Source organism: Marmota flaviventris, chromosome 18, assembly GCF_047511675.1.
Source record: "Marmota flaviventris isolate mMarFla1 chromosome 18, mMarFla1.hap1, whole genome shotgun sequence".
NCBI lineage: Eukaryota > Metazoa > Chordata > Mammalia > Rodentia > Sciuridae > Marmota > Marmota flaviventris.
The window spans coordinates 16,255,029-16,282,501 of record NC_092515.1 but is presented as its reverse complement, the minus strand read 5'-3'; the positions used below and the strand labels follow the sequence as shown (position 1 = coordinate 16,282,501).

The 27,473-nt window shown below is 38.2% G+C and overlaps 1 protein-coding gene across 4 annotated transcripts in view; it reads right to left on the bottom strand.

Annotated features, from left to right (window-relative positions):
* LOC114097375 (zinc finger protein 570) overlaps positions 1-27,453 on the bottom strand; it is a 63,787-nt gene extending 36,334 nt beyond the window's left edge. The window contains exons 1-5 of one of the 4 annotated variants that reach the window (XM_071605020.1): positions 27,325-27,453; positions 26,421-26,596; positions 20,757-20,883; positions 20,335-20,430; positions 9,699-11,010 (exon numbers count right to left, since the gene is read on the bottom strand). In XM_071605020.1, the coding sequence (XP_071461121.1) occupies positions 9,699-11,010; positions 20,335-20,430; positions 20,757-20,883; positions 26,421-26,546 (1,661 nt within the window). In that variant the 5' untranslated portion in view covers positions 26,547-26,596; positions 27,325-27,453. Of the gene's footprint in view, positions 1-6,197; positions 11,011-20,334; positions 20,431-20,756; positions 20,884-26,420; positions 26,602-27,324 lie in introns of those variants that run through there. The other 3 variants (XM_071605014.1, XM_071605015.1, XM_071605016.1) reach the window with 3 other exon arrangements.
* Positions 27,454-27,473: the final 20 nt, after the last annotated feature.

Below are 27,473 nucleotides of genomic sequence, written 5' to 3'. Positions count from 1 at the left end.
ATAATAAAAAATAACAAAGAGCTTAAGAGCCTTGTGTTGTTTGAATTAATATAACTGGTTTATAGAGTGCCTATTAATGCCTGGCCTGTTACTGTCTCACTCATTTCAAAGGCTGCTCTCATTCTAGGATAGTTTGATGAAATAGTCATAATTGGTAAACTGTCAGTCATGAAGGCAGAGGGAAGGAGAACTTTGGAGGATCTTTTGCTGGAAATTAAATGCCCTGCCTCAGAATCTACATATATATCATTTCCTCTCATTACTCATTGGGTGGTTACATGGTCACCATACCATGATAGTAGAAATACAGTCCAGAAAAGGGACAACTGGGCTGGGGTTGTGGCTCAGCGGTAGAGCTCCCGCCTCCCACGTGCGAGACCCTGGGTTCGATCCTCAGCACCACATAAAAATAAATAAGTGAAATAAAGGTGTTGGTGTCCAACTACAACTAAAAAATAAAATATTAAAAAAGGGACAACTGGAAATATTAAAAACTGCCAACATTAAAGACTGCTGCAAACACTGTGAGAATATTTTATAATACCCAACTTATAAAAACTGCAGAGTGAGGTGACCTGTCTGTAATCACTCAGCTATAAGTAAGGCAACAAGAATCAGAGACAGATATGTCTGTTGTGTTGGTTTTCTTTTACACCTGAGATAAAACAACTTTTTAAAAGGTTTATTTTGGCTCCGTTTTGGAGTTTTCAGTTCATGATTAATTGGCCCATTGCTTTGGAAACGTTGTGTGGTAAAACTGTTCATTTCATGGCCAGTTGGGAAAAAGAGGAAGAGGAAGAGACAGGATCCCACAGTCTCCTTTTAGGGCAATGCCTCCAAGAACCCAAAGACCTCTGACAGCCCCCACCTCATAAAGGTTCTACCACCTTCCATATCCCAACAGGAAGCATGGGCTGGGAAGAAAGCCTTTAACACATAGGCTTTTGGGGGGAACATTCCAGATCTGAACTGTAGCATCTGTGTTAGACAAAGTAAAGGATCATACTATTATTAAAGTTGATTGAAAAATCTCAATATATCTAAGACACTGAATTAATGAGCAAAGAAGGGGCTGAGAACTCCAATAAAAGCAGAGTACTCAAGGAGCTGAAGTCTGGGTGGGGAAGGAGAATGCCTGGATAAAGGACAGGAGTAAAAGAAGAGTGTTTATAAAATAGTCTATGGTGTATGGTCACATTTATGACATGCTCAAGAATAGACAAAACTTAGGGCTGGGGTTGTGGCTCAGTGGTAGAGTGCTTGCCTAGCATGTGTGAGGCACTGGATTCGATTCTCAGCACCACATTATAAACAAATAAATGAATAAAGGTCCATCAATAACCAATAAAAATTAAAAAAAAATAAAAAAGGATAGACAAAACTATTGAATTAAAAAACAGAAAGTGGGCCTGGGGTTGTGGCTCAGTGGTAGACTGCTTGCCCAGCATGCATGGGGCACTGGGTTCGATCCTCAGCACCACATAAAAATAAATAAAGATATTGTGACCACCTAAGACTAAAAAATAAATTAAAAAACATTTTTTTAAAAAAGAAAGCAGTCAACTTGAGGGGTTATTGACTCAGAAGGGAATGGAGAATTGTGTGAAGAAAATATTCTACCTTGTTTAAGATGGCAGTTTCATGCATCTATATATTGTCAAGATTTATGAGAGTGAACATTTATGATTTGTGCATTTATTATATGTTAATTATACACTAATTTTTAAATGAAAATACAAAAGGTTCTGAGTATTGAGTGATAATGTGGTCCCAAAACAAAGAAGGGGATGAGAGAAGTGATAGGCTTTATCACAGTCCATGGAAAGGTGGACCCTGTCTAGTGCTCATCACTTCAGCACTTATGCTTAATATAGTGCCCTCTTTAGGCAGAGGGACTTGAGAAAGGAGCCCTCTGGGCAGACTTAGTTCCAAGGATTTGTGGCTTGCAAATTAAAGGTTGTGGGCTAACCCAGCCTGCACCGACTTCTTTCTTGCTTCCTTAGCCTGATGTGTATAGGTCCAAACCTATAAAATAGATGTGGTGACCCTGGACATTGTCATCATTTAAAGGGTCCAGGAGATAGTAAAGGCTGGTGGCCAGACACTGGAAATCACTTGAGACAGCCCTGTAGATCCTAGACATTAATGTAAACTTTTCCATGAAGTTTTAGTTCAAAGGTATGTCCTTAAGTCACTCTTCTTTTCTCCGTCATTGTGTAGGTTCTGCAGTTAGGTTACACTTATCATAAGGGAAAGTGAAGAATAAAATCAAGAGTACCTTCCTTGACCTCTGGAACATCTCTTCTAAAATGAGTACCTCCTGAGATTTTTGTCTGGAGGCAGAGGTGTTGTCATCTGTCGGGACATGTTGCCCCTGAGGATTAGGGGGGAGCTTCCTATTCCTACCTGTCCTAGGCAGCACCTGATAACCAGGCCTTTAAAAATCCCGGCAAAAATGACTCCTGAAGCTGAGCCTTAGGGATCAGAGCAGCCCTCGGGAATATAGGCAGTCCTGTCCTCCCTGTCCCAAGGCAGACTCCTGCGGGAGACACCCTGGAAATCCTCAAGGCGGGCCTCAGACGGCCATTTGGTGCGGCCAGGACTCCACACGCTGCTTCTTCAGCCTAGCAGCCGAAGAAGGTTCCTGCTCCCCAACCCCTCAGATGCACGTCTCTAGGCAACACCGTGGTCACTGTGACGCAAGCGCAGGGTCAAGCACGCGCAGGCGCAGTGGCAGGGCCTGTTGAACACAGCCGGTTTTCTGCAGGCTGCCACTAGGCAGGTGGAGGGTAGTACTGCGATACCCAGGGCGGGTCCTCTGCCTCGCTCCCCTCGGAATGCAATCCGCAATCCGCCAGACCTCTGGATTGCTGCTCGGCCCGGTCGTGGCAGTTTCATGTGAGGTGGGCACGCCTGAAACTAGTCTGTGGATCTGATTCTACAATGGATGGAAATGATGTCTTGGATGATACTGGATTGGAGAATGGGGCCCGTACAATTGAGAAGATTCCCGAGTCCCCGATTGAAATTGTTAACTGAGAACTCCTTGACTCTGAGCCCAGTGCATCACTTGGAGATGGGCCTGGGCCGCCCTGGCCCTGGCCTCAAACCCTAGGGGCCCCAGTATCTGAGAATAGTCTTCCGTGAAATGAAATGGTGCATGGGTACAAACAGAAATGCAAGGTACCGCAGTGATTCACGGGCAGGTGCATTGGCAACCCAGAGAGGGAGTGGGAGAGTGCTTCACGAGCAGCTTTTGGTCCTTCCAAGACTTAAGGTGGCACCAAGGCCCTCTTTCCACTGGCAGTTAGGACAATCTCCTGCCCCAAGAAGCCTCATGAAAAGAAACTATCTGGAACCAAAGGAGGAGTCGTGCTGAAGGCCACGCTAAGGTCTGAGACAAGGAGAGATCCTCGCACTACGGGCCACCAGACCTCTATCCCATTTCTTGGTGAAAACAGGGGGACCCGAAAGTTTCATAACGTGTAAGCAGTCACATGCAAGGAAACAGGAACTGGGTATCACTACAGAATGAAAAGTGCAGAGGAAATGGCAAGTCTGAGGATGGCTGCATTTGAATGAATCTTCAGATTCTAGAACATTGTTAAATGAATGGGCTCTGAGATCAAGGTTCACCTTCACACAGAAGGTATGGAACCCAGAACACTGAGGTCATTTTGTTTGTTTCTGAGACAGAGTTCTGGCTGCTTTGCTCAGGCTGGCCTCCAAACCATGATCCTCTTGCCTCAGCCTCTCCTGTAGCTGGGCAGGACTCCACACCACTGCTCAGTATATGTGGATAGGGCCTGGGGCTGTAGCTCAGTGGTAGAGCGCTTGCCTCGAACATGTGAGGCACTGGGTTCAGCCTCAGCACCACATAAAGATAAAGGCATGCTTCCAATCACAACTACAAAAAAAGACAAAGAGAGAAATAAATAAATATATATGGATAAAGAAACACTAATGGAACTTATCCCCAAGGATTTTGTCCTATAATTGGAAATCTTATTTGTTCATAACACAAATTAAGGACCATCAAAGATATTATTATAGCTATATATTATTCTGTTGTACTGGTGTAGCAAATTTCCCATTCTCCCTTGCTAAGCACAGCCCTATGACTAAATGAAATGTCATCATAAGTGATATATGTAATTTTCTTTTTTTTTCTCTTGGTACTAGGGAGTGAACCCCAGGGGTACTTTAGCACTGAGTCACATCCTCAGCATCCCCCACTTTTTTAACATGCTAGGCAAGCTCTCTACCACTGAACTACAACCCCAGCCCTATTTTTTGAGATAGGGTCTCACTGATTTGTTGAGGGCCTCACTAAATTGCTGAGGCGGACATGAACTTGCAATCCTCCTGTCTCAGCCTCCAGAGTCACTGGGATTAAAGACATGCACCACCATACATAGCTGTAAATTTTTAAATAATTTCCAGTCTTCTCTGCTTATAGCCACGTATATACCCATGTTAAAACCCATGTTTATAGCAGCATAATTCACAATAGCCAAACTATGGAATGAGCCTAGGTGTCTGTCAGTGGATGACTAGAGAAAGAAAATGTGGTATAACTAAAAAGAATTAAAAAAAAAGAAAATGTGGTATATTTACACAACAGAGTTTTATTTAGTCATAAAGAATGAAATTATGGGGCTGGGGTTGTAGCTCAATGGTAGAGCGCTTGCCTCGTATGTGTGAGGCACTGGGTTCGATTCTCAGCACCACATATAAACAAATAAATAAAGGTCCATTAATAACCAATAAAATACTTTAAAAAAGAATGAAATTACGTCATATACAGGAAAATAGATGGAACTTGAGAACATTGTTAAATAAAAGCCAAACTCAAAATGTTGAGTCATTTTATCTCTTATGTGGAAGCTAGAGTGGGAAAAAAGAAAAGGTTCTGTGTGTGTGTGTTGTGTTGTGTGTGTGTGTGTGTATTGTGTGTGTGTGTGTGTGTGTGTAGGGAGATCTCAGGAAAATCAAAGGCAGATCAGTACAGGAAAGAAGGACTGGGGAAGGAGAGGAAAAGGGAAAATACTGAGGAATGATATTGGCTAAATTATATAGTTATTATCGTGTACTTGTACCAATCAATATATAACAACAATTCCACCATTATGTATAAAAATATGGAAAAAAAACTTTTCATACAGCCTTATAGCTAGATGGACAACTTGATTGGATATGAAATCCTTGGTCCTCTTGATAGTCTCAGTTATTCAGGTATTAGTTTTAGAGCCTCTCAAAGTAAGTGGTAGTTAATTTCTTCAATATCCTTAATTGCTTCTTTTTCCATTTAACTTGTAAATAAAAATATGAAAAATGTTAGACTGTTAAACGTTATCCCAAAATCTGGATATTAGCATGGTACAGTGGCCCACACCTGTAATCCCAGCAGCTTGAGAGGTTAAGGCAAGATTATGAGTTCAAAGCCAACCTCAGCAAAAGTGAGGGGCTAATAAGCAACTCAGTGAGACCCTGTCTCTAAATAAAATACAAAAATAGGGCTGGGGATGTGGCTTAGTAATTGAATGCCCCACTACCCCACCCAAAATCTGGATATTGATTATAACTCCAGTGACTAAATGAATTTAGGCATATCTCTTTTAATCCAGAGTTACTGTGTGTCTTCATTCTTATGTGGGACCTACTTACTATCTGAAGTGAATTTCAGTCTCCACCCCAAGCTTCTACTTTAAAGGCCTCATACCATTTCCCTTCCAGTTTCCTTTCACCACTGTCCAAATATTTTATAAAATATTAGTATACTACCATTAAGTACTGCTAGGAATTAATATGTATCATGACTCCATGTAACAAAGATAAAAATCATCTCAGAAAACTGAGTTCAGAAAGGATGATAATTGGTGCATCGCAGTCCTAGACATTTAAGCTGGCACAAAAGGAAATAAGTCATTGTGCATACAAAATGGGCAATGTTTTAATGTTTTTAATTTTAAACATTAAAATGATGATGGGAAAACTAATTAGGCTTAAAAAGCCCTTAGGCTTTTATAAAAGCCTTAGAATTTATAAAAAGTCTCAATCAGGGAAGAAGTCTTCAAATTTTCAACAGTGGTTATCTCTGGGAATTCATTATATGTGAACTTCTTTTTGAAGAAAATGGTGAATATAGGAACACCTACTATGCCTGAGGCATAGTAAAGAGATAGTTGACAAAAGCATACATCACTTACTCTTTATTTTTATTATGAAATAAATAGAAAGATACAGAGAATAAGAACCCACCCATACACCCACAACCAGCTTTATCAGAATTTAAGAACTGACTATTTGCTAATTTTAAAAGAGAAATATATGATTAAAGAGATTTCCCATTGTATTCTTTCCCCAAATCTCATTTTCCTTCTGCCCTAGAGATCACCTGTTTCAGGTTTGATTATGTCCATGAATGCATTTACATTCTCCTAATATTTAGCCATGGAAAATATAAGTAACATTGATTTACATACTTTCACCCTTTATATAAATGGGTGATACTCTATCATACAAAATACTCTCTAGCTCAATTTCATTAATACTATTTTTGAGATTTATCCATGTTGATAGTAATATTATCCATCTTAATTTGCATTGCAATGTATATTCAGCACAATGACTAATTGCTTTCAACTTTTCATTTTCACAAACAGTGTTTCAGAGGGCCTTCATGTGTTATCTCCCTGAGACATAAGGAGACTACAGAGGAAATGCTGGGTCAAAGATTAAATTCTCACCTTTATTAGATAATGCCAAATTGGGCTAAATACAAAAACTTCCATAGCATTGTATGAATGTTCCTAAAGCTCCATATCTTTCCAATAATTGACACTGTGATGCTTTTGCCAATGTGATTTAAAATAGTTCACTGTGGTTTCATTTTGCATATCCCTTACTAGTAATGATGTATAGGGTCAATTTTTTTAGTACTCCCCAAATCCTTTCTCTGCTGGTGTGAACCATCATTAACATATGGAAAGTTTTCACAAATATGTTAGATACAATAATTTTCTTGCTGTTCTTAAGAATTTACACTTCAGCTAGGTGCAATGGCGCACTTATGTAATCCCAGTGACTTGGGAGAATGAGGCAGGAGGATTGCGAGTTCAAAGCCAGCTTCAGCAATATAGTGAGGTCCCAAACAAATTAGTGAGACCTGTTTCAAAATAAAGAATAAAAAGGGCTGGGGATATGGCTCAACAGTTACCTGGATTCGATCCCTAGTACCAACATAACAACTTGTGAAATTAAATGGCAAAAGAGTCCATTAAGAACAACTGTGGGAGGCCAACCTTACGGGTGACTGAGTTACACTCCCCAGCTGGGTGCTGAGGTGCTCAGTCACAGAAATGGGTGTGTCTTGCTACAGCCCCATGGGTAAAGCTATGCTCACCTGTTCCTTTGTAATATAACCCCTTGCCCTGTTTAGGATAGAATCTTCCATGGAAGTGCCTTGTGTGTGTCCCCTTCTCTTACTGTGCCGTTGGGTGTGGCCTACCCCGGTGTCAGTCAACCTGCTGACAGTGGACATCATGAAGATAGACTCAGCCCCCTGAAACCTGACCCCTTGCCTCATTTGAATAGCTTCTCCTCAATAAAAGGGGTCAGAGCATGCCCTCACTCTCTCTTTCTGCGGACCCTTAAGGTCAGAGGAGCCATCACAGCAACCCCAAAGAAAAAGGTATTTGTGTCTCTTGTGTGGTTATTTCGTGCAGCCCAGTTAAACTAGAGTGACCCCTGAGCCTTTTAGTCGCGAGAACAGAAACCCGGCAAACAACTCACTTTATTAGATTCAGTCTCTTCAGCCTAGGCTATATAATGCTCCTCAATTTATTTTCTTGTTATTCTTCAGTTTTCTGGGGTTAGAAAATCTATTGTTTTAGGGCTGGGGCTGTAGCTCAGTGGTAGAACGCCCGCCTCGCATGGGTTCGATCCTCAGCACCACATAAAAATAAATAAAGATGTTGTGACCACCTACAACTGAAAAAAAATTTTAAAAAAAGAAAATCTAGGGCTTGGGTTGTGGCTCAGAAGTAGAGAACTCGTCTCGTATGTGCGGGACCCTGGGTTTGATCCTCAGCACCACATACAAAAATAAACAAGTGAAATAAAGGTGTTGTGTCCAACTACAACTAAAAAATAAATACTAAAAAAAGAAAATCTATTGTTTTATATTTAAGTATTAATTTAATTGTTTCAGCCTCTGGAATTTAACTCCATTGAGCACATGATTTTCTATTGTTCATGGTTGTCTTCTCATGCCTCAAATAGTGTCTAGCAAAAACTAACTACTTGATAGTCATTGAATGAATGAAAGCATATATTATCTATATTAGCCTACTGTTTTATGCCTTTGATTACCTTTCCATTTTGATTTCAACTTTGAAATCCACAAACTTTACATTTTTTTGTATAATATAAGACGACTTATGTTTTCAAAATTACCTGAATTCACCCATACAATTAGTTGGGGTTGATGCTTTTTTTTATGGCACCTATGAATTTTTTTAAGTTAATAATGACCATTTCTATTATTTCCTTGACCTAAATTTAAGTTCTGTATTCTTCCCAGTGAATCCTTATTTTCTTTATTTTATTGGTTTATACAAGCCATTCTCTTTAGAAACTTTCTAAAACTGGTTATAATAGTTCTACTACCTGTGTCTATACTGATTATTCATTCAGAATATAAAGACTGTCTTATGTTCTAAAATTTTTGTTTTTCGAATTTTGATGTGATGTTTCCCAGGGATGCTATCTACCTTGTCCACTAATGAATATTGTCTTAAGTCTGAGGAGTGAATGAGTTAATGTATGTTGAGTATGTATAACAGTGCTTAGTGCATGGTAGGCACCCAATACATATTAGGTTACCTGATATTGTTGACATTCTATATGAATTATTTTACATGCAAATTCCTCACTTAATAGGCAACAATTTACAACAGACACAATTTCATTTAATACATTTCTACAATAGAGTATCTTTTGTCATCCCTATTTGAAAAAAAAATCCTGATGTTTAGATAATTAAAACAAGTTGTTCAAAGTCACACAATGCCATTAGTAGTGATTTTCCAGAATCCAAGTTCTTAGTCCTGGGAAGTACCTAATGCCTAGAAGAGACTGGAATAAAATAAGGCTATGTGGAATGTAAGAACCAGATAATGGAGAGCCTCATTGACAATTTTAAAGGTGATGACAATTTTAAAGGAGATTGAATTTATAAGACTTGGTGATTGGTTGGATTGGGTGGTTAGTTTAAAAACAATAGCTAGCAAAAATCAGTTTTTTAAAAAATATTTTTTAGATGTTGATGGACCTTTATTTTATTCATTTATTTATATGTGATGCTGAGAATCGAACCTAGGGCATCACACATGTTAGGCAAGTACTCTACCCCTGAGCCACAACTCCAGCCCTGCAAAAAACAGTTTTAACTAGAGATATGTTAATTCTTAAACTTTAAAACTTCAGTTTGGGTGCATTATGGGAAATGGATTTAAGGGTGGCAAAAAAAGAATACCAGAAGGCCCATTAGAAAGCTGTTACACTGATCTACGTGAGATGAATCTTAGACTTAAGGTAACAATATTAAAAATAAGGAGTAAAAGTTCCAGAATTATTTAGGAGATTGAATTTATAAGACTTGGTGATTGGTTGGATTGGGTGGTGAAAGGGATTCCCCAATGTGAATTCTCTGATGATGAGCAAGGTGTGCATGTTGCCTGAAGGTTTTCTTGCATTCTTTACATTCATAGGGTCTCTCTCCAGTATGAATTCTTTGATGTTGGGCAAGGGATCCACAGTAACTAAAAGCCTTTCCACAAACATTACATTCATAAGGTTTTTCTCCAGTATGAACTCTCTGATGTTGAGTAAGGGATGAGTCATTGCTGAAAGCCTTCCCACATTTAATACACTCATAGGGTTTCTCTCCAGTATGAACTCTTTGATGTTGAGCAAGGTAGGCAATCTGGCTGAATGCTTTCCTACATTCCTGACATTTATAAGGTTTTTCTCCTGTATGAATTCTCTGATGTTGAGCAAGGTGTGAATTCTGGCTGAAGGCTTTCCCACATTCCTTACATTCATAAGGTCTTTCTCCAGTATGTATTCTCTGATGTACAGTAAGGTATGCACGAAGGCTAAATGCTTTCCCACAAACATTACATTCATAAGGTTTCTCTCCAGTATGAACTCTCTGGTGTTGAGCAATGGATGATCTATTGCTAAATGCTTTCCCACATTCAATACATTCATAAGGTTTCTCTCCGGTGTGAACTCTCTGATGTTGAGCAAGATAGGCAAACTGGCTGAAGGCTTTCCTACATACCTTACATTCATAAGGTTTTTCTCCAGTATGAACTCTCAGATGTTGAACTAGATGTGCATTCTGGCTGAAGGCTTTCCTACATTCCTTGCATTCATAGGGTTTTTCTCCAGTATGGATCCGGTGATGTTGAACAAGGTTTGATCTCTGACTGAAGGCTTTCCCACATTCCACACATTTATACGGTTTCTCTCCAGTATGAATTCTTTGATGAAGAGTAAGGGATGAGCTCTGGCTAAAGACTTTTTCACAATCATTACATTTCAAAATTTTCTTCTCTGCATAGACACTCTTGGGTTTAGTACCCACCAAACTGTTTTTTAAGCTTTTCTTATATGTTTCATGTTTATATACTTTCTCCTCTTTGGGGATTATCTGTTGTGTATGAAGCAGGGTGTTCTGATGGAAACTTCCCCAAGATTTGTTATATTCTTCTTTTCTCTCATCAATAAAGGCTTCTTCATAAGGGATTGTCTCTTTCTTGAAACATGTCTTCTGATTTCCTGGTTGCCTTTCAAGAGGGCCTTCACATTTCCAGTCTTCTCTCAAACTGGAGTACTCAAACCCAAAGCTTGTAAGTTTTTCCATTATATTCTGGGATGATTGTTCTTCATAAAGTTCCTGCTTTGGCATTAATTCTTTAGTCTCATACATAGATTCCCAGCCTGAAAAAATAATAAGAAAAAAATGTCTCTTCTATTCTGTGCCAGAAAGATCATTTCTTAAATTACATTCATAAAGTTAACCATGTGATCTGGTTACACATCTGTAATCCCAGTGACTTGAGAGAGGCTGAGCCAGGAGGATTGTCAGTTCAGAGCCAGCCTCAGGAACTTAGTGAAGCCCTAAGCAACTTACTTACACCCTATCTCAAAATAAAAAAGGGCTGGGGATGTAGCTCAGTAGTTAAGCCCGTCTGGGTTCAATCCCTGGTATCGAAATAAAGTTAACCATGTGAATTTTATAGCAAAGAAACCCAAAAGAACATTGGCTATCCTAGTTTTGAAGTGGGCAAGAAGATAAAGTGAAATAAGTTGAAATAATTGAAATGATAAATAAATTTAGAAACCTGAGGAGGAATGATTAGAATTATAAGAAAATCAGTAAGGTCAATTTCAGGGCAAGAAGGAATTATGGATATGGTTGGATTCAGATATAATTTTAGATCTATGTTAAGAATACAGACATGGATATAGTCTCCATTCTTATAGCTGTTTCATTTAACAACATTCATTGGGGGCTGGAGCCAGGGGTAGAGCACTTGCCTGGCATGTGTGAGGCCCTGGGTTCGATCTTTAGCACCACATATAAATAAATAAAAGATCTATTGACAACTAAAAAATATCTTTAAAAAAGAACATTTATTGAACAAATACTTAGATTAAATATTTAGTACTAGACACTGTCCTAGATGCTTTTAATGCCATAAAACAAACATTTTTACCTTCATGGACTTTATTTCTTAGAAGGGACTGAAAATAAGTAAGTAAATTTTATTGTACATTAGAAGAAACTAAGTGCTTCAGGAAGAGGAAAGCAGGGTAAGGGAAATCAGGAGGGCTGGTGAAGTCAAAGGTAAGAATCATTAATAAGTCAGGCAGGTGTGGTGGTGCGCGCCTATAATCCCAGCAACCTGGGAGGCTGAGGAAGGAGGATGGCAAGTTCAAGGTCAGACCGGCTCAAAATAAAAAATAAAATGGGCTGGAGATGAGGCTCAGTAGTAAAGCACTCCTGTGTTCACTCCATGGTACCAAAAGATAATAATTCATAAGTTAACATTCAAGCAAAGATCTGAATGAAGTGAAGAAATTAGTCACCTATATTTTTAGGAAAAAAACATTTTGTGCAGAAGAGAGAACCAGTTTAAAAAGACGTAAAAGTAGAAACATACCTAGTGTATTTAGGGAATAGTGGGAAGGACTATTCCTTTTCACACTAGAAGTATGGCTAGAAAGCACTGAGTAGTAGGAGATGAAGCTAGGAGGTAAAGGGTGACCAGATTATTTAAATTTTATAGGCATTTTGCTCTGAATAGTCAGATGGAGTGTTCTGTGGGCAGTTGCTGTATTACGAAATTATTGTAAAGTAGGAAACAAGGGGAGAAGTAAGGAGACCTATTGGAGTCATTCTGGTGAGAGATGATAGCCATTCACACCAGATAGATATTAGTGGAGGTATGAAGAGGTGGTAAGATCCTCAGTATATTTTATAGGTAGATCCAAGAAGATATCCTGACAGACAGGATACGACATGTAATAGAAAGAGATGAATCAAGCATAATTTCAAAGTTTCTGATCTGAGCAATGAAGTATAGAGTAGCTATCAATGGTGATATGAGTATTGCAGGTCTGGGCAAAAAGGTCTGAAAGATCTGGAGTTCAGTTTTAAATGTTTTTAAGGTGTCCTTTAGAGTGGGCAAATGAACACATGATGCTGGAAGTTAAGAAGTAAGTGTGTTGAGAAATTTGTAATGTTTTGAACAACCAACAATAAAAAATTAAAAAAAAAAGAAGTAAGTGTGGACTAGAGATTTAAAATTGGAAGTTGTCAGCATATAAGATGGTATTTAAAGATGTATCTGAAAAAATGAGTGTAGATAAAGAGAAGAGGAAAGAGCAAGGAATGAACCCTAGAGCACTCCCAACATTAAGATATACAGGAAAAGAGAAGAAATCAGCAAAAGAGAAGTGGCAAATGTAAACAAAAAGGAGTCAGGACTGAAATAATACCTCATGATAATAAAGGTATAACAACTTGTTTCATGAATATTCTGAAAAAGAATCAAATATACTTCAACATAAAAAACAAGGTATTAAAATATATTAGGCAAGGAATGTCAAAAATAAATAATAGTAATAATAAAAATAAAAGTAGTTATTAAAAAGAATTTTGTGGGCTGGGGTTGTGTCTCAGTGATACAGCACTTGCCTAGCATGTGTGAAGCACTAGGTTCTATTCTCAGCACTGCAGGTAAACAAATAAATAAAAATAAAGGTCCTCAACAACTAAAAAAAAATTGGAAAAAAAATGAATTTTGTTTATGTGGTGGTTTGGATAAAACCCACAAATGATTTTTAAAAAGAGGGCACATAATAGAACATAAGGGCTATGGGAGAGGTTATTGTTTATACATCTACATTTTTATCTAATACAAATGTATTTTCCAATTTTAGAATAAATTTAAAAATAAAATAATTAACATTAAGAAGATACCTTTAGCACTGACAACACCATCACCAAATGGGGAAAATTCGATAGAAATAAACTTTACAAGAAATGAGCAAAATCAAGTCAGGCGTGGTGGTGCACATCTGTAATCCCAGTAGCTCAGGAGGCTGAGGTGGAAGGAAATGAGACCCTGTCTCAAAATGAAAACTAAAACGGGCTAGGGGATGTGGCTCAGTAGTAAAGCACATCTTAGTTAAATCCTCTTTACTAAAAGAAAAAAAAAAACCTTGAAAAATTAAAAGGTAGAGGAGTGTAGATCAGTGAGAGTGTTTGCCTTACATGCAAGAGGCCCTGGGTTCAATAACTAGGTCCAGGAAAGAAAGAGAGAGAGAGAAGAGAAGAGAGAAGGCAAGAGAGAGAAAAAACAAAAGGTTGTTGAATTTTGTCAAATGTTTTTCTTTATTAATTAAAATGATCATGTGGTTTCTTTCATTCTGTTATTAAGGTGTTTTATATTGATCAGTGTTCATATGTTGAAGCTTCCTTATGTTTCAGGAAGAAAAATACTCTGAAAAAGAATCAAATATACAAATATACCAAGAGCTATGTTTTGAAAAGATAACAAAACTGATAAACCTTTAGCTAGATTGACTAAGGAAAAAAAAATAGAGAAGACCTAAGTAAAATCAGAAACAGTGACATTACTATCATTTTTACAGATGGGATTACAAGACAGTACTATGACTTGCTGTATGCCAGCAAACTGGGTAACTTGAATGAAATGGACAAATACCTGAAAGCTCAAACCCAAACAAAATCATAACATAACGGAAAACCTGAACAACACTACTATAAATAAGGAGACTGAGTCAATCATTTGAAATCTCCAACAAAGAAAAGGCTAGGATCAGATGGCTTACCTGATGAATTCTGTCAAACATTCAAAAAAGAGTTTATATCAATACTCTTCAAACAGAAAATCGAAGAGCAAAGATATCCAAACTCATTATATGAGGTCAGCATTATCATGATACCAAAGCCAAACATATTATTAAGAAAACCATAGATTGGTATTTCGTAAGAATACTGATGCAAAAATCCTCAACAAAATGCTAACGGAATTCAACTGTATACTGAAAGAATTATACAATACAAAGTGAGAGTCATTCCTGAAACACAAGGAAGTTTCAACATATGAACACTGATCAATATAAAACACCATAATAACAGAATGAAAGAAAACACATGATCATTTCAATTAATGAAGGAAAACAATTGACAAAATTCAACAACCTTTTGTATCCTTTCAACTTTTCATGGTAAAAACTCTCAACAAACCAAAAACTACAAGAAGACTTCTGAAACATAATAAAAGCTGTATAGGTCTGAAAACCTCACAGCACAGATCACATTCAATAAAGAAAGACTGAAAATATTCTTCCAAGATCAGGAACAAGGCAAGAATGCCTCCTTTGTCCCTTTTATTGAATCATAGTACTTGAAGTCCTAGCTAGAGCAATGAGGAAAGATCAAGAAATTAAAGGCACCTGAGTTGGTAAGCAATAAGTAAAATTCTACCAAAAAACTACTAGAACCCATAAAAGAATTCAGCAGAGCTTAGTGTCAGGATACAAAATCAATACACAAAAACAGGTGCATTTCAGACACTAATAACAAATTATCTGAAAAGAAAATGAAGAAATAAGGAATAAACTTACCTAAGGAAGTGAAATACTTATATCCTAAAAATTAAACAATATTGCTGTAAGAAATTAAAGATACCAATATATGGAAAGTCATCCTCTGTTCGTTCACTGGAAGATTTAATATTAAGATGTTAAAACTTCCCAAAGTGATTTATAAATTCAATGTAATCCATATTAAAATTCCAACAATCTTTTTCTAGAAATAGAAAATCTGAAGGAATTATTAATAGCACAATGTTGAAAAATTGAAGAAAGTCAGAGGTCTCACCCTTTCTGATTTCAAAATTTACTACAAAGGTACAGTAACTAAAATAGTGTTCTACAGACATACAAACCAATGGAATATAACAGGGAACCCAGAAGTAAACCCTCACGTATGTGGTTGAATTATTTTCTGCGAGAGTACCAAGACCATTCAATGAGAAAGGACATTCTTTTCAACAAATGGGTTTGGGGAAAGTTATGCTAAGTGAAGTAAGCTAATCCCAAAAAACCAAATGTTGAATGTTTTCTCTGATATGTGGTGCTGATCCACAGTGGAGATTGGGGGATGGGGGTAGAGCATGGGAGGAATGGAGGAACTTTGGATAGGGAAAAGGGGAAGGAAGGGAAAGGAGGGAACAGATGGGTAGAAAAAACAGTGGAATGAGATGGACATCATTACCCTATGTACATGAATGGAGACACAAATGATGTGATTCTACTTTGTGTACAACCAGAGACATGAAAAATTGTGCTCTATATGTATACTATGAATTGAAATGCATTCTGCTGTCATATACAACAAATTAAAATAGATAAATACATTTTTAAAAATTTTAAAAATAAAATAAAAAAGTGTAGTACTTAAAATGGAATAGGATAAAGCTCAAAATCACACACATAAATACAGTAAAATTTGATATATTACAAGGTAACATTCAGAACCACAGGCAAAAAGAGATCATTTATTCAATAAACATCTAGGACATTGGTTTTTTATAAGGCACAGAAATTAAATTCTTACTTCAAATAATCCTCAAAAATCAATCCCAACTGGATCATGGGCCTGAATATACAATAAAAATCTTTAGATGACAAATTTCGAATATCTATATGACTTCACAACATACCTAAGAATAATTTCTTAAAATATTATAAAAAATATGAACTACAAATATACAAGAAAAATATATATGTATTGTCATACATGCACGTGCACACATACACACACACAAACACTTTCCTTAAAATGAGCAAATGACTGGAGTAGGCACTTCACAAAAGAAGAAATCCTAATGGCTATTATAAATGGGAAAAGATGGTCAATATCTTTAGTAATCAAATTGTAAGTATAGGGATATTATTTACCTAAAGGTTGGCAAAAAATCTTGAACTCACAAATTATGAATGTTGAGCAATGGGTGCTCTCACACACCACTTTTTGAAATGTAAATTAATACAAGCATTGTCTAATAAATTCATGGCTACACTGTCTACATGAATTCCAGCATGTGTACATCAGCAGTCATGTATAATGTTCACAGAAGTAACATTTATAATAACATAAAGTGTAAACAACTGAAGTGACCATCAGTGGATAAAATCCACAATGGAGGACATTTAAAATAATTTTTTTTAAATTTATTTTTTAGTTGTAGTTGGACACAATACCTTTATTTCACTTATTTATTTTTATGTGGTGCTGAGGATTGAACACAGGGTCTCGCATGTGCGAGGCGAGTGCTCTACTGCTAAGCCACAACCCCAGCCCTAAAAATTTTTTAAAAAATAAATCAATGGACCACAGCTATAAAAATCAACATGGATTAAATCTCAGGGACATAATTTCATTTATGAAAGAAAAAAGGTCACTGAATCACATGCATAGAATGTTTTTATCTATAAAAAGAATGAATATATATATATATATATATATATATATATATATACACACACACACACACATATACCTACAGGATATATAAATATAAATAAATACATAAAGTTGACAAAATATACTATGCATAAATATACTGTTTATATCTTTCTCTCTCTCTCTCTGTATATTTTCAACTGTTTTATCCCCAATTCTTTTTAGTTTTTGAGACAGGGTCTCACTAAGTTGTCGAAGCTGGCCTTAAACTTGTGATCCTCCTGCCTCACCTCCCGAGTTGCTGTGTGCCACTGCACCCAGTTATATTCTCAACTTTTTTTTCTGACTCTCATTATGGAGATTTTATTTATTTATTTTTTGATCTATATGACAGTAGAGTGTACTTTGACATATTACACATACATGGAGTATAACTTATTCTAATTAGGTTCCCATTCTTGCAGTTGTATGTGATGTGAAGTTTCACTGGTATATTCTTAACTTTTTTTTAACCTTTTTTTAGTTTTTGATAGACCTTTATTTTATCCATTTATTTATATGCAGTACTGAGAATTGAACCCAGTGCCTCACACATGTGAGGCAAGCACTCTACCACTGAGCCACAACCCCAGCCCTATTCCTAACTTTTTTTGGAAGAAAACATACTATGTGTGTGTAAATATATATATGTGTATATATGCACATACACACACACACACACACACGTGTACATTTTGTTTTAGGATCTCACAACTATAAAGAGAAGCCAGGACATGATAAGCAAAATATAAGATAATGGATACCCAGTGAGGGTGGGATGGGCCATGGTAGAGGAGTCATGTATCATTACAAAGAGGCCCTCAAGGGCTTGCAATGGCATTGACCATTTTCTCTCAAGCTAAGAAGCAGTTAGGTGGAGCTGAGCATAATGGTGCATGCCTGTCATCCCAGCTACTCAGAAAGCCTGAGGCAGGAGGATTGCTAATTTGAAGCCAACATGGACAACTTATCAAGACCCTGTCTCAAAATAAAAGTATAAAAAAGGGGTGGGAATGTAGCTCAGTGGTAGAATACTTGTGTAGTATGTGCAAGGCCCTGAGTTCAATTCCCTGTACCACAAAAGAAAACATAGTAGTAGTAAATAGATTTTTGTTCTATTATTTAAACTACATACCTATGATAATGTATATTTGTGTGATTCATCTAATAATATTAATCATTGAGATTTAATCATATATCCTTTGATACTAACATATTAAAGATTTTTTCTTAGAAAATTGATCAAGGACATAAAGGATTGGGTAGAGGCAACTGAGAAATGATCTGGGAAATGGGGTTGACAGAATGTTTACAATGAACATTAGTTTTTCATTTTACCTGTTTCCTATGTCTATCTGACACTCCTTCCTACATTGCAATACTAAATTCTTAGTCTCTTCTCCCTTAAATGCTTTCTAGCTGCTGACCTCTGTTTTCATTAAAGACCAACATCTTTACAGTTACCTGTACTCCTCTGCCTCTCACCTTTTCTCTGAGCTTCTTTGATGTCAGCTGTCAGCTTTCTCTTCATATGTGTTGTTCTATAGCTATATCATATTTCCACTACTAGCCTGTTAATTGTTTGATTATTTATACATACATATAACACCTGAGCATCTTGGGGAGTGAGCTGGGGAATAGGATTCAAACCCTATTTAAAATGAAAATTCAAAAATGTCGATTAAAGGTAAATGAAGTGATCCTTCAGAAAAAAATAGTTTGGAAACTTCTATTATTAATAGCAGCTAATAGTTATTGAATTCATACTATAAGATGGAATTGTTCAAAGCACGCACGCGCGCACACACACACACACACACACACACACACACACTTTATTTGTAGATGGACACAATACCTTTATTTTATTTGTTTATTTATATGTGGTGCTGAGGATCGAACACGTGCACTGAGCCACAACCCCAGTCCCACTGTTCAAAGCACTTTAGAAGTACTATTCAGGGGGGCTGGGGTTGTGGCTTAGTCATAGAACAGTTGCCTCGTGTGTGTGTGAAGCACTGGGTTCGACTCTCAGCACCACATACAAATAAATGAATAAAATAAAGGTCTGTCAACAAATTTAAAGACATTTTTTTTAAAAGTACTATCCAATTTTGGAGATGATAAAACAAAAAGCACAGGTTAAAGGGCTTGGATTGTAGCTCAGTGGTAGAGCATTTGCCTACCACGTGTGAGGCTCTGGGTTTGATCCTCAGCACCACATACAAATAAATAAATAAAATAAAGGTATTGTGTCCATCTACAACTAAAAATATATTTTTTAAAAAGCATACAGGTTAAGCAACATTCCTAAAATTTCACTGGCATGTAAGTTTCAGGCAGGATTTGAACCTGGTACTTCATTTAGGGGTATCTGTATGGCTCAAAATTGGGAAAAGTTGTTTGTTTCATTTTGTTTTGTACTGGGGATTAAACCTAGGGGCACTCCACCAGCCCCCGCTCCCTTTTAAGTATTTTTTAGTTGTAGATGGATACAATACCTTTTTATTTATTTATTTATTTATATGTGGTTGCTGAGGATCGAACCCAGTGCCTCACTCATGCTAGGCAAGTGCTTTACCACTAAGCCACAACCCCAGTCCCCCTTTTACTTTTTTAAAATTTTGAGACAGGGTCATATTAAATTGCTCAGGCTACTTGAGCTGGAAGTTCTCCTGCCTCAGCCTCCTGAGTCACTGGGATTACAGGTTTGTGCCCAGCTTGAGAAAGATTTTTTTAGAGACTGGAAGAGGAGGGCTGGGGATAGAGCTCAGGGTAGAGCGCTTGCCTAGCTAGCATGTGTGTGAAGCCCTGGACACAATCCCTAGTGCCAGAAGAAAAAAGAAAAAGAAAAAAAAAAAAAGACTAGGATAAGATTATGAAACAGAAAAGAAACAGGACTCAGAGAATATTAAACAAGTTATAAGAAAGTAGAGGGCAAAGTGTGAAAGGAGAGTTAAGAATAACACATGTGGGAGAACATCCTAGAAGGCCCCAAGTTTCTATTAAGCCCTAGAACATGTGAGAGCAGGCCCATAAATAATAATGAAGAGGTGATTTCTTTGAATCAAACTGAGCTGTCATTTGCAAAGGTTTTGTTTGTTTTTCAGTGCTGGGGATGGAACCCAGGACCTTGTACATGCTAGACAAATGCTCTGCCAATGAGCCACATCCCCATCCCACCTGCAAAGGTTTTTTCCTGCCTATTCCTCTTCACTCACCTGAACACAAGCCATTTGTGAACTCTCTCTTCACCATCCATGGCTCTTTTCCTTGTTCCAACAATAATATCACACTTGGCTTAGAAAAGCAAAGACCTGCACATATGGAAAGAAACAGTACTTGGTCATGCTGTGGATAGCCCAAAACTCAGATTGGATCCTTGGACAGTCAAGGAAGATGGAGCTTACAGGAAGTCAAGGAAAAATGTGTAAAGGACATGTATCAGAAGGACGGGAAGATAAAGCTTCAGACATAGGTCAACAGTAGACTTGTCCACTACCAATGTCACAAACATTAAACCATTTGTTTGGCACAGCCAGCAGACACTTTTGGATAGCAGCTATCCAAAAGTTTACAAAGGTGGTAGCAAAGAGCCCCTTATGAGTACAAGTACAGTTCTGTAAGGGGAAGATATCCTTACCCAATGACACCAAGATCCTATAGTTTTCCAACATCACATTACTGTATAAATGCCTCTGAGAGGAATCCAGACAATTCCACTCTTCTTGGGAGAAGTCTACAGCCACATCTCTGAAGGTCACCAAATCCTGAAAGAAAATAAATGAATTAACTTCCTCCCTTATCATACTCACCTCTTTTACTCTGACCCAAGCATACAGGGTTCTCCCTTATACTGCATCCTTAAATATGTCAGCCGTGTTCCCCCTGAGGGCCTACGTCTCAGATTATTCTGTATGAAAGAGCATTGCTGGTCAGGCATGATGGTGCACACCTGTAATCTCAGGTACTAAGAGGCTGAGGGAGGAGTATTTGCAAGTTTGAGGCCAACCTCAGCAACTAAGCAAAATCTTGTGTCGGGAGCTGCCCTAGATGCAAACGCCCTTAAGTCCTGAAGCACCAGGTTCTGACCAATTATTGCCTTCAGTCTAGAACAGCAGTGCCAGGTAGCAGTAACTTGGGTGTTACCCTGCTCGGATAGTGAGGCATGGCTTCAAGTGTAGGTGTCACCCACGGCGGGGCGGGGGGGGGGTGGTGGTGGTGGTGGTGGTGGTGGTGGTGGTTTGAGCTACACTCACCTGTTCCTTTGTAATCCTACCCCTTGCCTCATTTGAATGGCTTCTTCCCAATAAAATGGTTCGACTCATGCTCCTCCTCGCTCTCTTTCTTGCCTGCCTTGCCCTCCACGTGGAAGCTGCAGCTGAGGAGTAGTCACTAACTCAAAGGAAAGGTACTTTCTGTGTCTATGTCTTTATTTATTCCTCAAATTCACTTGGAGTGACCCTGACTGGTTTAGTCGTGAGATGCGACAATCTTGTGTCAAAATAAAAATAAAATAAGGGCCGGGGATATAGTTCAATCCCCCATCTCTCTCTCTCTCTCTCTCTCTCTCACACACACACACACACACACACACACACATACACAGCCATGCTCCTAATCCAATTTCGTGTTCTCATAACCCTGTTTTATTTTCCTTCAAAGTACTTATTTTGTTATTATTGTCTGTCCTCTTTCCCCCATTAAAATTCAACCTCCATGAGGGCAGAGTGCTTTTGCTTTGGTCACTGGTGTATCCTCAAAGGACAGCATGTGATCCACATGAGGCATTCAGATACCGAATAACCTGAATTAATGAATGAATTGTTTGAAAATTTCAAGAGTTATAGGTTTTTTTTTTTTTTAAAAGAGAGAGAGAGAGAGAGAGAATTTTTTAATATTTATTTCTTAGTTTTTGGCGGACACAACATCTTTGTATGTGGTGTTGAGGATCGAACCCGGGCCGCATGCATGCCAGGCGAGCACGCTACCGCTTGAGCCACATCCCCAGCCCAACTATAGGGGTTTTAAAAGTGACATCAGGAAGTACTTGGCATATTTCTAAAAACCAAGCATAGCAAATCATCAATTCCATTAAAATTCAAATACTTCAATCCAGAATTTTGAGTTTTTGTGTTAAGAAATATGTGTTTGGGGCTGGGGTTGTGGCTCAGCGGTAGAGCGCTCGCCTAGCATGTACAAGGCCATGGGTTCGATCCTCAGCACCACATAAAAATAAACAAAATAAAGATATTTAAAAAAATTAAAAATAAAGAAAAGAAACTAAAAAAAAAGAAAATGTGTTTCTTTAATGTGACCACTTGCTGATGAAACTAATATAATGTGTGGACTTTTAATTATTATTATTATTTTTTTAATAAAAGTAAAAGACGTGACTATAAAGGGCAATAAAAAGAAATGACTTTTTCTTCCATTAAAGGAACTGTGTCCGTAGCCGTAGAAACAAAAGTTTCCCAGAGTTTTTCAACTCAGTAACATTTTTTTCTTCAATTATACGAAGTACAACGTGAATAGTTCCCTCTCTGTAACTGCTAACGGTTTGGCTGGTATGGTATATATATTCTTACCGAAATGTTTTCCTTAGCTTATATAAACATATGTAGTAAATGTATACATATTTATATATGACATTTTTCACTGATTCTTTGATTTAAATTAATCTACACAGTCAACAAAAATAAAAACCAAGTCAATATAATGAGTTTAAATTCTAAACTTAAACATTTAACCCCTAACAAATTATGATAATATAGTTATCCCTCATATTTGTGTGTTCTGCATCTGCGTTGAGATAAAAACATTTTTGGAGAAAATATTGTCTGTATTGAATTTTACAGATATTTTTTTCTTGTCATTATTCCCTAAACAATGTAGTATAACTACTGTGTGCATAGCATTTAGCATATACTAAATATTATAAATAATCTAGAGATGATTTAAAGTATATGGGAGGGCTGGGTACCATGGTGCTTGCCTGTAATCCCAGCAGCCTGGGAAACTGAGGCAGGAGGATCACGAGTTCAAAGCCAGCCTCAGCAAAAGCAAGGTACTAAGCAACTCACTGAGACTCTGTCTCTAAATAAAATGCAAAATAGGGCTGGGGATATGTCTCAGTGGACAAGTGCTCCTGAGTTCAATCCCCAGTACCACCCCCCCAAAAAAGTATATGGGAGATTATATGGAAATACTATACTAATTTATGACAGAGACTTGAGCATTCTTGGGTTTTTATATTGGCAGGGGTCCTGGAACAAATACTCCAGAGATTCTGAAGGACAAATATACTTCAAAAATCAATCAAATTATCAATCAAACCAGTCTGAAGCAAAAAAATAGTTCCCTTCACTTTTTGCCCTTAGAAAAACATGGCTTCTAGCTAAGTAGACTAATTCTCTGATGCCCTGTCATCTGATGACTCTTATTTCCCACATTTCTTGTGCCATGGTATTTGGAAGTGATGCAGGTGACCTCTCTACTCCTCTCATTGTTTCCAGACCATTTCCCCCTTCCTCCTTTTTAAAAGGCAATGAGTTTTAAACCTCATGAAATCAGACCATGCCATTCACCATCCCTCCTTATTTTAGCTGTCTAACAATTCCCAGTAGGTATCTCTGTCATTCCTTGAACACTTCAGTACCTGGTTTATTGTCACTCTATTCTTCTCATAATATTTGGCCATTTCAATACCCATATAAGTAACTCCCAACAACTTGGTCTGTTAGTCCTCCCCTGCTACAATAATCTTGTCCTCCATATTTCCACAGTCATTTACTTTCATTACCAGACCTTATCAGTAAACACCAATGCCTCCATAATTTCCATCGTCCTACTCTGATTTATACCTCCTATATTTCAAGTGTTGCCCTCTAATACCCACTAGAACTTATAATTCAATGATCTTACCATATTTTCACTATTCCTCATCCCACACAACCTCACTTTGTAACACAACAATTTGTGATAACCATCCCTTATATATAACCTCAACTTCCCTGCCCTTCTTTTGATTGTACTGATTTGGTTAACCACAGACATCTGTCCACTTACTCTGTGCCTACACCCAGCAGAGTTGAACTTCACTGGAGAAAATTACACCAACTATGCTAACTAGTTTCACTTTAAATTCATGATCACTAATCTCAAGTGAGCCAAAATGCTCTCTTACATGATACATTTCCTAGCGTGTTTGTTTCCCCACTCCTTTAAATGACCACTTGATACTTTCCCCCTTTTCCTCAAATCCTCAATACCTCCTTCTCCTCCATCCTGACTCTCATATGATGATTTGGTATTCTGTTTATTTTTTCCTCCTAACTTAACAAACAGAACACTATTAAAAACAAAAGCCATTTGAAGAGAAATTCTACAAACTCCCTTAACGCCAATACATTGACCATACCTACATACTCTAACTTGCCCCTATTAATATAAATGAAAGCTCATTTTCCTAGAAAAGGCTAACCTCTCAGCTCCTCTTATCTACTCAAGCACATTTTTCCAGCAATTCCCTCCTCTCTTTTTATCTTCAAATTGTCCCTTTCTACTGAATTGTTAACATCAGGCTACAAAACATACACATTGTGTGAGTCAGCTTTCTGCTACTAAAACAAAATACCTGCAATAATCAACTCATAGGAGTTTAAATTCTAAACTTAAAACATTTAACCCCTAACAAATTATGATAACAGCTCCTGGTTTCAGAGGTTTCAGTCCGTGGTCACTTGGCCCTACTGTGCTGGAAACTGTGATTGTGCATTATATCATAGTGGAAGTATATCGCAGAGGAGGTGCTCACTTGATGGGGGAGAGGGGGGGGGATGGAGGAAGGGGTGAGGGTCTCAAAATCCCTTTCTAGGGCATACCACTAATGACTAAGGTCTTCTACCACCTCCCTCTAGTGCTACAGGCTATGGATCAAGACTTCAGCACTTGGGCCTTTGGGGGACATTCAAGATCCAAAGTATAGCACCCATTATTCTGAAACCTAGTTAACCACACTTTTTCCTTAAGTTATCATCCATTTTTCTCCTATCCTTACAATAATTTGAAAGAGTTGTCTGTGTTCTTTATTACTTCCATTCACACCCCATCCTTATGAAGAATATCATGAAATATATGTTCACAGGATTACTATGGCTGCTCCACTGAGAATAGACTAAAAGAGAATAAGAATGGAAGTAGAAATTTAAGTTAGGAGAAATATAGCATTAATCCAAGTGAGAAATGATTCTGAACAGAATGGAAATGCTGGTAGTAAAAAGTAATCTGATTCTAGATATGTTTTAAAGGTAGAACAGAACTCCCTAATGGAAGAGTTTAGCTTGTGATAGGGTTGTAATATAAGAGTTTCTTGGTTGATTTCCATTTTTCTATCCTTGTTCCATTCAGTTTATTTTCAACAGCAACCAGAGTGATCCTACTAAAATGAGAATCAAATCATGTCACTCATGCTCCCAAACTTCTATTGGCTCATTTCACTCAATTTAAGAAATGTTTGCATTTGAGATATTATGAAACCAAATGAAGATGTTGAGTAGGCAGTCAGATAAAAGTCAGGAGAGAGGTCTAAACTGTATACAACTTTATGTTTGTTAGCATAATAGATGGTATGTCAAGCTATGAGATAGGATGAGATCATCTAAGAGTGAATGTAGATAGAGCAGGAGGACCAACACTAAGCCCTGTGGTATCCAAAGTTAATAAGTTCTTAATAAAAGTCCATTGAATGCTTGAATGATGTTTGGGAAGGGATTAGAATGAAGAAGCTGGCTTGTATGTTATCTGAGGGAACAGGATGCCAGGAAGAAGGAATAGCAAGTGCAAAGCCATGCATTAAGAATGTATCTGGGGGGCTGGGAATATAGATTGGTTGTGTGCTTGCCTCACATGCATAAGGCCCTGGGTTCAATCCCCAGAACCACCAAAAAAAAAAAAAAAAAAAAAAAGTATTTAACTCATTACAAGGAAGTAAGAACTGACTGAATGAGCGAAATTAGATAAAGTCAAGGGGGATAGTCAGTAGGGCTCTGCAGGCCATTCTTTTATTCTGAATGAGATGCCAAGAGTTTGGAGAGTTTCCTCCCTCTCCCCGGTGCTGGGGATTGAACCCAGGGCCTTGTGTATGAGAGAAACACTCTACCAACTGAGCTATATCCCTAGCCCCTATCAGAGAATTTTGAGAAGTGAAATGATTGGCTACTCAGAAAGTTTCAGCAGAAGGAAAGTTAATGTTTGTTTGTTTTGAAAAGCAAGATGGCACTTCAGGAAAGAGAAAATTCTAACTCACCTGGTACATGGCATTAAGAAGTTCAACAGCCATTCTTTCTTCCTCCTGGCTCTTCACTTGAGAAATGGCAGTGACCTCAGTTGACTGACATGGGAAAGGGAACATGAGAAACTTTCCTTGCAGCATCCAGAATTGCCAATCTAGACTTTTAGGCTTCTCTTCCTTCTGGTTGCAATCTTCCCTCAAATAAAGAAAGCATAAGGAAGAGCTAGGAATTTATTTGCATACAGTTTAATCCATTCCTAAATCACGTCCCAATTTATCATTTAGCAGATGACTTTCAGATTTAACAAAGACTCTGAGGAGTGTAATCATTTACATAAAAGACATCTAACCAATAAGAGCATCAAGATCAGCTAAAGGTTTGACTGACTCCACAGTCCTCCTTTTCAACAGATCAGTCATTCCGAAATTCGGTGGCACACTGACAGCACTTGGCTAAAAGACACTGAGTGGCACACAATCTCGCTCAGTCCCTCCTATACCCCAAATCTTAAAAACTATTACAGTGTTAACGACGGCTTCACACATGCCAGTTAAAGGCCAGGGGCAAAAACAGTCTCAAACAGGCAGCCCCCCCCCCCCACACACACACCTCATGCCTCCAACAGTTAGGGTATCAGGGGCGGGGGATGTCACACACTCTAGTCACAAAGAGGCCATGGGGACTGGAACCACGGAGGGTGGAGAACACCTACCCACTCCCGCCCCTTTCAGTCTCACCCTCTCGGTACCACCGGCTCACTCGCACCCACAGTCACACAGACACGACGTGGTCACGCACATCGGGTGACACTCTCACAAGGTTCGGTACCGACCACAGTCTCACACGTAGAGTCACTCAGGGGACCCAGGAACGGGCGTCCGGGAGACCCACAGGCCATTTCTCGGCCCACACCCTCACCTGCAGAACTGAACTGCAGGAAGATCCCTTTCCCGCCCCAAGGCTCAAGGAGTCTCCGCCACTCTGGCCTCGCCCGCCTCGCTCAGCTGGACGGAACCCTGCCTAGCGGGCCAGGAAAGAAGCACCTCAACTCCCTCGGCCCCGGAGGA